Source organism: Vidua macroura, chromosome 12, assembly GCF_024509145.1.
Source record: "Vidua macroura isolate BioBank_ID:100142 chromosome 12, ASM2450914v1, whole genome shotgun sequence".
NCBI lineage: Eukaryota > Metazoa > Chordata > Aves > Passeriformes > Viduidae > Vidua > Vidua macroura.
The window spans coordinates 1,348,170-1,360,565 of record NC_071582.1 but is presented as its reverse complement, the minus strand read 5'-3'; the positions used below and the strand labels follow the sequence as shown (position 1 = coordinate 1,360,565).

The window sequence follows — 12,396 nt, the reverse complement described above, 5'->3', positions numbered from 1 at the left end:
TTGGCTGCTGGATGGGCAATCAGATGCAAGTCTGTCTGAACCTTGGTTTTGCTTCTCACCACTTCCGAGGTACAGCAGCTCCAGCAAGTGCTGTTAAACGAACTCTAACTTGTGTCTGAAAGTACTGGAAGGCTTCAGTTCATCACTGCTGTGCAGCACTGGGAATTGTAGCAAGGTCTGGCAGGTGCTAAATACTTCTTTGTTCATCTTTTATTATTATTTTGCCTCTTTATTTTGACATCTCTTTCTAAATAAAATAATTTAGAAGCAAAAAGTACTGATGATAGTTTTTAAATCCTAATAATAAAAAACCCCAACAGATTATATTCTAAGCCTCTTGGAAACTCATGTTTTCATTTCACTCCATGTTTTTAATCAGGAGTATATGTTTCAAATATACAAACATTATAATGTATACCCTTAGAGAGGCTTGTCTGCTTGTTAGCTCAGCCAGTTTTTAAAACAATATATTTTCAGATATAAACAGTTTGCTCATATTGAAGCTTGGGGAAATTGTAGTTTTATACTTGTTCTGCAGAGTATGCTGTTTCTTATCAAGCTGTATTGAATTCCTGTTTTTAATAAATAGTGGTGTATTTTAAGCAACAAAGTAACACTGTTTAGTATCTTTCTTTATTTCTTGTGATGGATATATCCACATTTTTTAATTCTTAAATTCTTTTTGTAAGTCACAGATCACATACCAGTTCCTGAGACCACTTGATGGCCAAGCTGAAAATCACAGTGGCAGCCCATAATGAAAATTCTGTACATTTCATTAATTTTTTTTTTTTTAATCGCGCAGGTTGTTTGATCATAATACAAATATTTGTCTGTTTTTCTGTGTTTATATTTAACACATTTTGTGACTGGTAAAGTTTGAAAGCCTGTTTGTTTTCCCAGCTCTATCAGCCAAAGTGAAAAATCTGGTGGGTCTTGCTTCTCTTCAGGAATTAATTGAAGGGGTTTTGTCCATAGTGACTATTTTACTTTTGCAGCTGTTGCAGACTCAGAGACAAAGTTTCTTTGAAAAGGAGAATTAAGAGGAATTGCAGCTCTAGGAATCTGTCTCTTAACTTCAGTTATGTAAAGGCTGATTTTCTGGTGTGACATTGTCATCTTATGTTATGAAGCTTTTTGGGGGTTTTTGCTTCAGTCTGTCCCAACAGAACTGAATTTTCATTGGGCTTATGTTTTGAGGTGAACTAAAAATCTGCTAAATGTATGAAACCCAGTGTTGTGCAGACTTGACAAAAATCACTCAGAGCAGTAGCGGCAGAGGTTCATGCTTTATTTTACATCATTGCATATAGGTTTTTTTCTATTCTAAAACCCACAGCAAATACTTCTTTTACCTTTTTATTGTAAACATTTAGGCTTAAAGTGGTGGAACCAAAAGTTCAATTCAACAGGAGCCAATGTTCTGTTCACATGCAGCTAACTGTAGTACAAACAACATCCAAAATAAATTCTTTGTAGCAGTTCCTTCAATCCATCAAATCTAGAAGACAGATTTTTAATTTCTCTTTAACAGTTTTGTTCTGTACAAACTTCAAAATTTTTCATCTTTTCTGTGAAAAAACTAATGCTTGCATTTAGTTATTTTACAATTGACTTTTTAATGTATATTTTGATTGATTCTCTGCCCCAGAACAGCACAAAATGGTAAAAGGATTTCACCCAGCAATGTAAGCTTTCTCATATGGAATTGTTTAAAAATAATGATAGAGTGAGAATTGAAAGCAAGCTAACTTTAACCTTTGGTAAAATTGGTCAATCTTCAAAATTCTGTGAGGTATCATATGCAGTAATTAATTTGGGGTTATCATTTGACTGTGAGTATACTTTTCTGTTTTGTACAGCTGAAAAAGCTAAGAGTGAAGTTAGGAAATACTGGTTGGCAGGAGGAGCTGTGCTCTCATGTGATCCTGTGGCAATAAACATTCTAGTTAGGTGAGTGTAACTAAGTGATGGTTAGCACATTTTGGCTACTGCATCCTGCAGAATAAATCCTTGGACATCAGAAGGCATTTTGGAGGGAGGAATACCAGGGAGCCCAGACCCACAGAGCAGAGCTGTGCACAGGGTGGTCCCAGAGCTGCCAGCTCTCCCTCCTCCTGCAGCCATCAGGTCTGTGCCCCCCTCCCAGCCAGGCTGATGTGCCAAACACACCTGGAACTTTGCAGCAGGGATCTGCCAAAGGCACAGCTGGCACAGCCAGGTGATGGCTCAGGAAGTGTCTCTGCTGACTCCATTCACACACACTCACTTAGAGACCACAGAGCTTCAAAATGAAGATTTGGGGCATGGATTCCAGGCATAGGAAAGCAAAGCCCTGCCATAAATTGTTGTGTAGCCCCACCCAAACACACTTAGAACTCTTGTACTTTTTTCCACTTTTTATTCTTTGTGGAGTAAATCTTAGGGTCTTAAGGAAAACATTCACAACTATGTTGCTTTTGTTCTTACTGTGTTTTACTAAAGATCTGATTCTTCTGTCAGAGACTTGTGGACTACTTTTGCAGTGTGGAGTGGTTTTTGTGCAGCATAGGTGTCCCTGAAGTAGGCCTGGGACATTGATCCTGGAGGTAGCAGCAGAGGCTACAGCACTGAATATTCATAGACTGTAAATAGAAATAACTCAGCAACGGTACCCATAACTGCTAATTTCAGATGAGATCACTCCTTACATCATCTGACCTACTGCTTTGTAAAGGTAAAGATGCGTGGGGACAGTGGTGGAAACAGATGAGTGCCAGTAGAACAAGTTGTGTACAGCCCAAATCCTGCCCTGTCATGCTGAGCTGAGCTCAGGGCTGCTCTGGGACCTGGGGAATGCAGGTTCATCCTCCTGCTCTGCCTCTTTCCCTCCCTGTGCTCCAAGGAAGCGATGGAGTGCTGCAATGGACAGACGTTGGTTTGGGTAAGGTGGTGCTTTCTTGCCTGCTTGATTTGCTTCACTAGGAAAAGTGAAAGTGACAGCACAAGGTGGTGGTTGCCAAAACCTGGTCATTGCTGAGCTCATGGTTTAGTTTCTCTGTTGAAGAAGCGCGTCTGTAATTGTAAAGAGCAGGATTAGTCAGCCTGCCTAGAGTCTGTATTGGAAATGTCACTGGAGCCAGTGTTTGTAACAGAGGGTGCAGGCTGCTCCTGCTACAGATACAGGAGAGATTATTGAGAGTTGTTCTAGTCAAGGGAAAGCTCCTTTCTGGTTCTGCTCAACAGGAATATTCTGAGCCCTCTGAGTGTCTGGTCTTGGCTGTCTTAAACGGAGGTCTTGAAACTTTCAGATTATTTTAGAAAATGGTTCTGGTTTTCACTTCAATTTCCTTTGCTTTTAGTAGTTATAAAAGGGAAAAAACACCCTCATTTAAGTTGTCCTTTTATAATGTTTTGTCATATGATTTGTCATATTTTCCTTTAATTATAACAAAGAATCATATATACACTCAATCTCTGTAGTCTCTTTTGATACTGACGCTTCCTTCTTTTTTTCCTTTTTTTTTCTTTTTTTTTAAAGATGGAAATATAGTAGATAGGTAAAAACCAGACCTTGATGTAGCATATTTTCATTGTTACTGTTTGCTGTGTTTTATTATTTTAGTGTTTCTTTTGATTACCAATATTGACCAAATGTGTTTCCAAAATGAAATTCAGGTAATTTATGTTATGAGTTTGAATTAGAATTCAGAGAATATAAAACTTCCTGAATTATTTTGGGGCTTCACTTTGTGCCTGCCTACCCTCCACATATTATTTAGCCTCCAGGGTAGTGATATTCTGAGTCTTCCTTCGCAGTTGTCCTGCATCATCTTCTGGACTATTAATAATGTGAAAAAACATGAGTAGTAAAAATCATGAAGGATTATGCGAAGTGTTTTTGGAAGTCTGGGTGTGAGAATGGAAAGGGCACTCCTGAGTTATTTGCCTGTCTGTGCTGATATCCTAGATAACCAAAAACCTTAAACATTATTTTATGCGCACACGCAAAAGATGCCAAAGAAACCCATTTTCCCCTGTGCTTTGCTGCCCTGCTGCAGTCTCCCATAACAGCATCTGACTGAAGTAAGAAGCAGTGTGTTTTCCTACTGCTCCACACTTCATTCTTGAATCCCTGCAGAACCATTTGATTAACATCATCTGTTCCCAGTAACTTATTTCACTACTTAGGTAGGCAGTTGGTTCCAGTGCCTGCAGCCCATCACTGTGGTGGGAGAGGCTCCAGGGAGTTCTCCCACTGCTGCTGGCTGCTATTGCCAGCAGCAAAGGTGAGAGCAGGGCTTGCATGGAGCCCCTGCGTGCTCCCACAGTGTCCCCAGGCTCCACGCTGGTAGCAGGAGCACAGCACAGCATGTGAAGCAAGATCCTGAATGATACAGCTGCGCTGCAATTAGAGAGAGCATGAGACGGTGCCCTGATTATTGCAGGTATTTTCTGGAAGTGCTGTGGTTTCCTGGCACTTCAGGCATCAGGTTTTCCGTGGCTGCCAGCTCAGTGTTTCTCTAGCACTCGGCTCCTCGGGCGCGGCCGCTCGGTCTCACGCTCGCTGTTCCCTGGCAGGTCCTGCGGCGTGTTTGACAGCGCCCGCGCGGACCCCACGGGACTCACGGCAGCTCTGCAGGCCACGGATCTGGTGGGAGTCCTGCACATGCTCTACTGTGTCCTTTTCCACGGCACCATCTCGGACCCGAGCACAGCCAGCCCCAAAGACAGCTATGCCGCCAACACAGTCCAGGTTGCCATCCAGAGTTTACGTTTCTTCAATAGTTTTGCTGTTCTTGACCTGCCTGCCTTCCAGGTAACAGATGTTTTGAAACTTCTCTTAGTGGGATAATGTTAATTATTGATTATATCTCTGGACTAAGTTTCGTCTTTAAGATCTCAGTTATTGAAGGAATTTTTAAATGTTAGGTTTCATGCATAAAATTTGTATCTGTTGTTATATCTACCATATAGCTGTGGCTGATGAATTTAACCAAAAAGTGAAAATTTAAAATACAATTAATGCTGAATCCAAGCCATTATGTTTTCTAACTTCTTTTTTACTTGTTTCTAGTATAGTACTTTTTATATTTATTAAGCCTCAAAAGTGTAAAAAGAAAAATCTTAGTCAAAAGGACGAAATAACACTTTTTCTTATGTGAAAGGATTTGCTTGTATTATAACCACATATTACATTTTCCAGTGTTTTCAGGGGCCACTTGATTTAAGACTGTGCAGCTGAAACTGATTATCGCTTGATATCATTTTTTTAGCAAGTAACATTTTGTTGACCAAAAATTGGAAAATATGTTTTCATAATTTTTATTAAATTAAAAAAAAAAAAAAAAGAACTGCATTTTGAGTCCTGAGGACTGCTTACCTTTGTCTGTGAACAGAGTTCAAGTGTAAATGAATTATTTTGCCATACAAATACTGGTATATTTCTCAGGTAAGTTAGTAAAGTTGTATCGTTAATATAAAACACCAGTCAGAAAGCATTGCTTTGAAAACACATTTAGCAGCATCAATCTTACACAATTGAACAGAACAGGTTTCTTTTTCATTTAACGTGTAATTTGTATGTTTTGCCACACTCCCCATCTGAAATGCATTAAACTCAGCAAGAGCTTCTCACAAGAATTTCGTGTGGCTCGTTCAGTTGGTGTTTCTTGCCGTGGACTTTGAGTACTCTTGGTGTCATCTGTAACAGCAGCAGCAGGACTTCAGTGTGCAGCAGTGTTCATCTGCAGCACCAGCCCAGTCAGGGTTTCTTTACAGCAGCAGAAGCAGGATATTGACTGCAGTTTTACTGCACACACTACTGACTCCGTGTCTTTCTGTCAGTCAAGGCAGCTCCCTCCTACCCTCGTTCAGCACTGCTTGGTTTGAGACTGGCTCTTACAGGTGTATGCCAGAGTCAGGCTTGAACTGGAACAGGTACACTTTGCAGGGGAGCTGTAGCAAATCACACTGGCTGGAGGGCTGCTCCCTGATATCCCAAGAAACCACTGTTCATTTTTAAAACACCATCTCCTGCTTACCCTGCCTGTATTTATCTCTCTACCCACGCCGTTCCATCCCAGCATTTATAATAAACAGTCAGCATTAACTTCCAAACCCCATGGTCTGTGTTAGTCTGTTCTACCTAAAATGGTGCAAGTCAGTAACTATTGCATGAAGGGTGGTCAGAACCCCAGCAGTGGGAGCTGCTTCTCTCAGTTCATGGACACAGGGCTCTGCTCAGGAGGTGTCCAGCTGTTTGCTGGACTGTGGGCATGGTGTTGTTTGTGATGGACAGGAACCCTGGGGGAGCCTCAGCAGCTCTCCCTTCCCGTGCATTAATGTGATTTGTTTCTGTAATGTTAAAAATAACATCCACCTGAGGCAGTTTGCTGGACACTGACCCCGTGGGCCATGGCAGGCTGGCAGACAGCAGAGGGAAGAGCCTCCTTTATGCACTGTGTGATCATTATCTCTAAGGAGTAATTTTATCACAAATTGGTAGGACTATGGAATAGGGGGTTCTGATTAGCAGAAGAGGTCTGGTATTCTCGAGTTTGTATTAGCACAGATGGCTCATGGATATGTATTTCATTTAATTTGACAGTATAAACAATTGAAAGATGGTAGTGAGAAACAGCACAGGGTCCTGAGCTGATATTAATTCTGGCTAAAAAGGAAGCATAGTTTCCTTGAAAAATTAGTTTAACTTCTATACACAAACTCAGGTGCCCTTTGACCTGTTGTTATCAGAGGAGGTTAAACCCGGAGTACTGGGTCACAGCATGCACAGACAGCACTAATTAAATAAGGATGGACCTGAGAACATGGCATTTACGTGACATAAAGCAGTAAATAGTGGCTGTATTGAGCATTAAATTTTGAAAATACACTGGCTTACCAGAATGCTTGAAGTTCAAGATCGAAAGCATCCACAGCTGAGCCTGGTTTCATTGTCAAGGATCCTGCTTTTGCTGGGTGTATTTGGCATTCAGCAGGACTAAACTACGCCACAGCCTGGGATTTATGTGTATGTATTTACCACAGGCTACAAGGTAGAAAATGAAGAAAACTCTGAAATGAAAGAGATCTTCTCAGGCCTGCATTGCTGTTTCATTACAGTTAGGAGACTGTCATGCTCATTCCTTGTGCTTTAGTTTTCCCCTTTGACCCTGTGTCGCTCTGTCTGCTTGACATGTTTATTAAATAGAGGCTGTAGGCTGCACAGATAAAATCTAATTCTGAATCTCCACGTTACAGCTATTTGCCTACTTTTAAAAAACATCCCAAGAAGCTTTGCAGCTGAGTGTTCTCTCCTTTTGGATGTTTCTAAACTTTTTGTAATGTTTGAAAAGTCATTATTTGTTATTAATCACTGTATTCCATTCAGAGCATGAGTTATTAATGAGAAATGCATTTTGCGCTGTTGCAGAAATGAAGATGGTTTGGTTTCTTTTGCTTATTTCTAAGAGATATTATTAAATATTCCTGGATCATGTAATGTATGTCAAATGAAATGGTCAGCCTAATGCTACACTGAATGTCAAATAAGCAGAATCCAGTTTTTCCTGTGTCCCTTGAAAATTTGAATTTATTCCTGCTTCTGTGGCTTTTAATATTATATTCCAGTTGTGAACAGTAAGCGGCTGAAAAAAGAGATCTGATTGTGGCATTTCACAAGGAAGAACATAGCCTGTACTTTGCAAAAACACCCCAGAAGGGTGCAGTTGATGTGTATGCAATTCACACAAGTTCTAGAACACACTGCTGGAGTGTGATCTCTGTTTCTTGGTCTATTTTCAGTCAATTGTGGGAGCTGAAGGACTGTCCCTGGCCTTCAGGCACATTATCAGCTCCCTGCTGTGGTACTGCTCTCAGCATACCTGTGAAGGATTGCTGCACGAAGTCATCATTTGTGTGGGCTACTTCACTGTAAACAACCCAGATAACCAGGTAAGGCAAATGGAAAAGGGGATCAGAAGTTATCAAGGGCACATTTAATCATGGATCTCTCCATTTAGTCAGGAAAGTCATCCCCTCAGCATTGGTTTTGAAGCACTTGGGATTCTTGGGAGCTCAAACGGATGTGTTTGCAAAAGGGAAACTGAAGTTGTGTGTTAAGACAAAGACATACATTTTGTGTGTCCACAGGCAAACTCTATTTGTAGTTCTTATGCTGCCATTGCACTGATTTGAACTGGCCTTGCACCCTGCCAAGGCACATTAGCCACTGATATTTTTAATTCTACGGTAGCTTCACATCTGCTTGATCAGATGGTTGTGGTACCCAAGTTAAACCTTTCTAAAGCCAGCTAAGCTACTCTCCAATGAAGGCTTGTCTTTGGGTGCTGATGTAGCTGTCTCCCTGCTTGCCAGTGCTCAGGTTTAAGCCATTCTTCCCCATGAATCTTTTCAGTCATAAACTAAATGCCCTATTCAAGAAACAATGGAAATTCCCCTTTAGCTTCCTTGATTGTTGTCCACTTTTGCCATTGGACTCTGTGACCTCTCTTACTGGCTTATAAAGTAACACAGACACAAAACTCAAAAAAATATTTCAAATATATTGGTCTTTAAAATCTCCTGGTTTCCTCAGCTTGTGTGTAACACCTCAGGGTGTATTGGCAGGGCAGGGCTTGGCACTGGCTCTTTGAGTATGTGAAGCTGACTTTGAATGTGTAGGTCCTGCATTACAGTGCCCACACGTCGGGTATGATTCAACTGAATGCTGCATTTTGGGAAGGTACTCACTGTGTTCTCTCTCTGTGCTTGTTCCCTGCTTTGCTCAGCTTTTGGGATAAGGGTTCAGGGTGAGGAGCTCAGTGCCCTCAGTTCAGCTGATGAGCAGGAGGAAGTGTTAAAACTTGTCAGGAAAGTTTTTAGAGAAAAGCTGCTCTATAACATTCTTGCAGTTATTGACTGTAATTGGAACACTGTAATATCTTAAAGCTGACAATGCTGTCACAAGTATTATATACTTATACAGTGGTGTTTCTGTGGGATTGGCCACAGCTGGAGGGAGGATGCTGCAGCCTCCAGATTTGGTCTGTGTGACCAAAATCCCGCTCAGGATCTGGAGCTGCCTGTTGGCAGCACTTCAGAGTGGTCATTTTTAACCCCGTGTGATGCTGCTGCCGTTTTGAGTCCCTCTGCTGCCCAGAGGGTCGAGCTGGCTCCCAGAAGTGCCAGCAAACTGTGTTGTCTTGTCTCTGCAGCTCAAATATTTCTGTTCTGGCACACAAGCCCAAACAGATGTGATTCATTGCATGGAGGACTTGGCACTGCAGGAGCAGTGCAGCAGAGGGTTTCCTGCAGCACAGGGTTCCTGCAGCACAGGGGTTCCTGCAGCAGGATTTCCTGCAGCACAGGGTTCCTGCAGCAGAGGGTTTCCTGCAGCACAAGGGTTCCTGCAGCACAGGGGTTCCTGCAGCAGGATTTCCTGCAGCACAGGGTTCCTGCAGCACAGGGGTTCCTGCAGCAGAGGATTTCCTGCAGCACAGGGTTCCTGCAGCACAGGGGTTCCTGCAGCAGAGGATTTCCTGCAGCCCAGGGTTCCTGCAGCACAGGGTTCCTGCAGCAGAGGATTTCCTGCAGCACAGGGGTTCCTGCAGCACAGGGTTCCTGCAGCAGAGGATTTCCTGCAGCACAGGGTTCCTGCAACAGAGGATTTCCTGCAGCCCAGGGTTCCTGCAGCCCAGGGTTCCTGCAGCCCAGCGTTCCTGCAGCACAGGGTTCCTGCAGCAGAGGATTTCCTGCAGCCCAGGGTTCCTGCAGCACAGGGGTTCCTGCAGCACAGGGTTCCTGCAGCCCAGGGTTCCTGCAGCCCAGGGTTCCTGCAGCACAGGGGTTCCTGCAGCACAGGGTTCCTGCAGCACAGGGTTCCTGCAGCACAGGGGTTCCTGCAGCACAGGGTTCCTGCAGCAGAGGATTTCCTGCAGCACAGGGTTCCTGCAGCAGGATTTCCTGCAGCACAGGGGTTCCTGCAGCACAGGGTTCCTGCAGCACAGGGGTTCCTGCAGCCCAGGGTTCCTGCAGCACAGGGGTTCCTGCAGCACAGCGTTCCTGCAGCCCAGGGGTTCCTGCAGCCCAGGGTTCCTGCAGCACAGAATTCCTGCAGCACAGGGTTCCTGCAGCACAGGGGTTCCTGCAGCACAGGGTTCCTGCAGCCCAGGGTTCCTGCAGCACTACCAGCCTGCCCTGCCAGCAGTGCCGGTGCCCGGGAAGCTCCGGCTGGGGCAGTGGACACTGGGCCCTGGGGGGAGCCTTGGCTGGGGCTGGGCTTTGCAGCTGGGTGCTGGAGCCTTCAGCCTGTGCTCTTGGGGCTGAAGATGGCCTCTGCAGCTCTCAACGTCAGGTTCAGGGTTTCAGTCAGACAGCCATGCTGTGTCAGTCCATCTCGTGCCCTAAAAGCTCTCTTTTAGGGTGTTTGCTTTGGAGGCACCAATGTCAGATGTCGTGACATGCTTAACTTTTAATGTAATTTCTAATATTCCTCATTAATAAGATTTTAGATGAGGAAGAGGCATTTGTGTTTGGCTTTTTTGTTTAAAAAAACATTTTGAAAAACTGAAGTTTTCCTCACTCAGGTACTTGAAAAATACTGGGAAGGATTTTTAGTGAAGGGAAGTAATTTTTCTTTTATTGCCAGGCAAAGCTGTATGACTTGCTTATGGTCATTATTTTAAGGTGCTCTTTGTGTTGTGACTTCTACTAGACAGGCTGCTTTTCATGAAGAGGGAAGTGCTTTCTATTCATTCAGTTATGGTTTAATTTTTTATTATGTTAAGAGCTTCCAATTTTTTCTTCCGTTGTTGATCATCTGGGGAGTCCTACTAAAAATAAAAAATTGGTCTCACAGTGAAAGTTTTCAAATAGTAGGCTTGAAGTCCTGGCAAGTACAGTGTAATAAAAATAGATACACTAGACTTGAGCTATGAAAACAAATTTCTATAAAGCCAGATAGCTCTATTTAGTATTTGAATCAACTTCAACTGAGTCCATAACTGATGTATTTCAAGGCACATTCAGGTTCTTCTTGCAGTCAAATGTGCATTTGTTTGGAAACGTTTGTAGTTTAAAGTCCATTCCTCTCTAAATTTGTGTTTCTTATTACAAATGGAGGTGTGTTTTCATTCCTTTCAGTACTCAAAACAGAAAAGGAAAAACAGTTGTTTGGAGTTTTCAGCGTCCCGTTTTGTGGTTCCTTTGTCTGTCCACATCAACAGATCAATATCCAAAGCAGCATACTGGAAGAAGGAAAAAAAGGCAACTTTAAAAAAGCGAAGCAGTTCTCCAGTTTGGAGAACAGATTTCTAAACCAGAAATTTTACAGCCTGTCAACCTCAGCATTGACCTTCTGTAGTAGCACTGTGATTTAAGTAAGTGAACTACTACCACTATGCAGTCAAAATCATAAGAGGGCAATTTCCTAAATATTTCACATTCATAGAGCAAAATCTTCCAAGAGCATCATATGCCAGTCATTTAATATAATACAGGTTTGACTTCGTTTATTACACGGTCTGTGGAAGTCTTTATGGTTAGTTGAGCAGCAAATGAAAAAGGAAGGGGGAAAGTGCTTTTCTCTTGTGCAGCTTGGAGATTGAGATTTCCCCCCAGCTCCAGGAGCTCAGCCCTCCTGGTGGGTCCCACATGCAGAGGCCATGCCTGGGCTCCCACTTGGTGTTTGCACCACGCCTGGCTCTTGGGCCAGCCCCAAGTGATTCTGTCGAGGAGCACTGAGGACAATGGATTCCTGAGGAACACATTCCCGAGTGTTTTGATAGTGCTTGCTCTGTTTATTTTAAAAAGGCTGTGATTTTGCTGACTCTGCCCACATATAATATATTAGTAATATTCCCTTCCTTCGTTCCTATTTTGTTTTACCATTCATAAAGCTTTTCCAGGGCAGCTGCTGTCACTGAAGAAATAAATCAGTTGTGGAAGTGCAAACTGCAGAAGGCAAGGAGTGTTTCTTTAGTATTTGAAGCACTGCAAGACCAGCAGTGAGGCTGCCCTGTGTCGCCACGTGAACTCGTGTTTACTGCAGAGCCAGACAGCCCCTGCCCACAGCCCAGCTCAGCCTCCCTGGGCATCTGCTCCTCGGGAGGGACCAGCAGGGAAAAGGGGTTCTCTTTTTCTGGCCACCATTTCATCTGCTGCTATACAAAAACAGGTCCCATGATACCAAGGATGGGCATGTAAAGCTAAACTGTGTAATAAAAATAATGTCCAATCTTACAATAGCCCACCCTGCTATACCAGACTGTAGAATTATAGTTTCTAATTAAAATATTCTTGTTAATTAAAATTATCCTTCTATTTCATTACATTTTTCCCCTTTTATTGTTTGATTTAATTAGTGTAATGAATATAATTAGCATGTGCTGTCAACTCACCTTATTTGCATATTAT

At 42.9% G+C, this 12,396-nt stretch overlaps 1 protein-coding gene across 6 annotated transcripts in view; it reads left to right on the top strand.

The window, feature by feature from the left end:
• The window catches only part of SCAPER (S-phase cyclin A associated protein in the ER), a 137,511-nt gene that overhangs the window by 109,041 nt on the left and 16,074 nt on the right, over nt 1-12,396 (top strand). For 5 of the 6 annotated variants that reach the window (XM_053988573.1, XM_053988574.1, XM_053988576.1 and 2 more), the window contains exons 28-29: nt 4,561-4,798; nt 7,786-7,935. In XM_053988573.1, the coding sequence (XP_053844548.1) occupies nt 4,561-4,798; nt 7,786-7,935 (388 nt within the window). Of the gene's footprint in view, nt 1-75; nt 533-4,560; nt 4,799-7,785; nt 7,936-12,396 lie in introns of those variants that run through there. The other variant, XM_053988578.1, reaches the window with a different exon arrangement.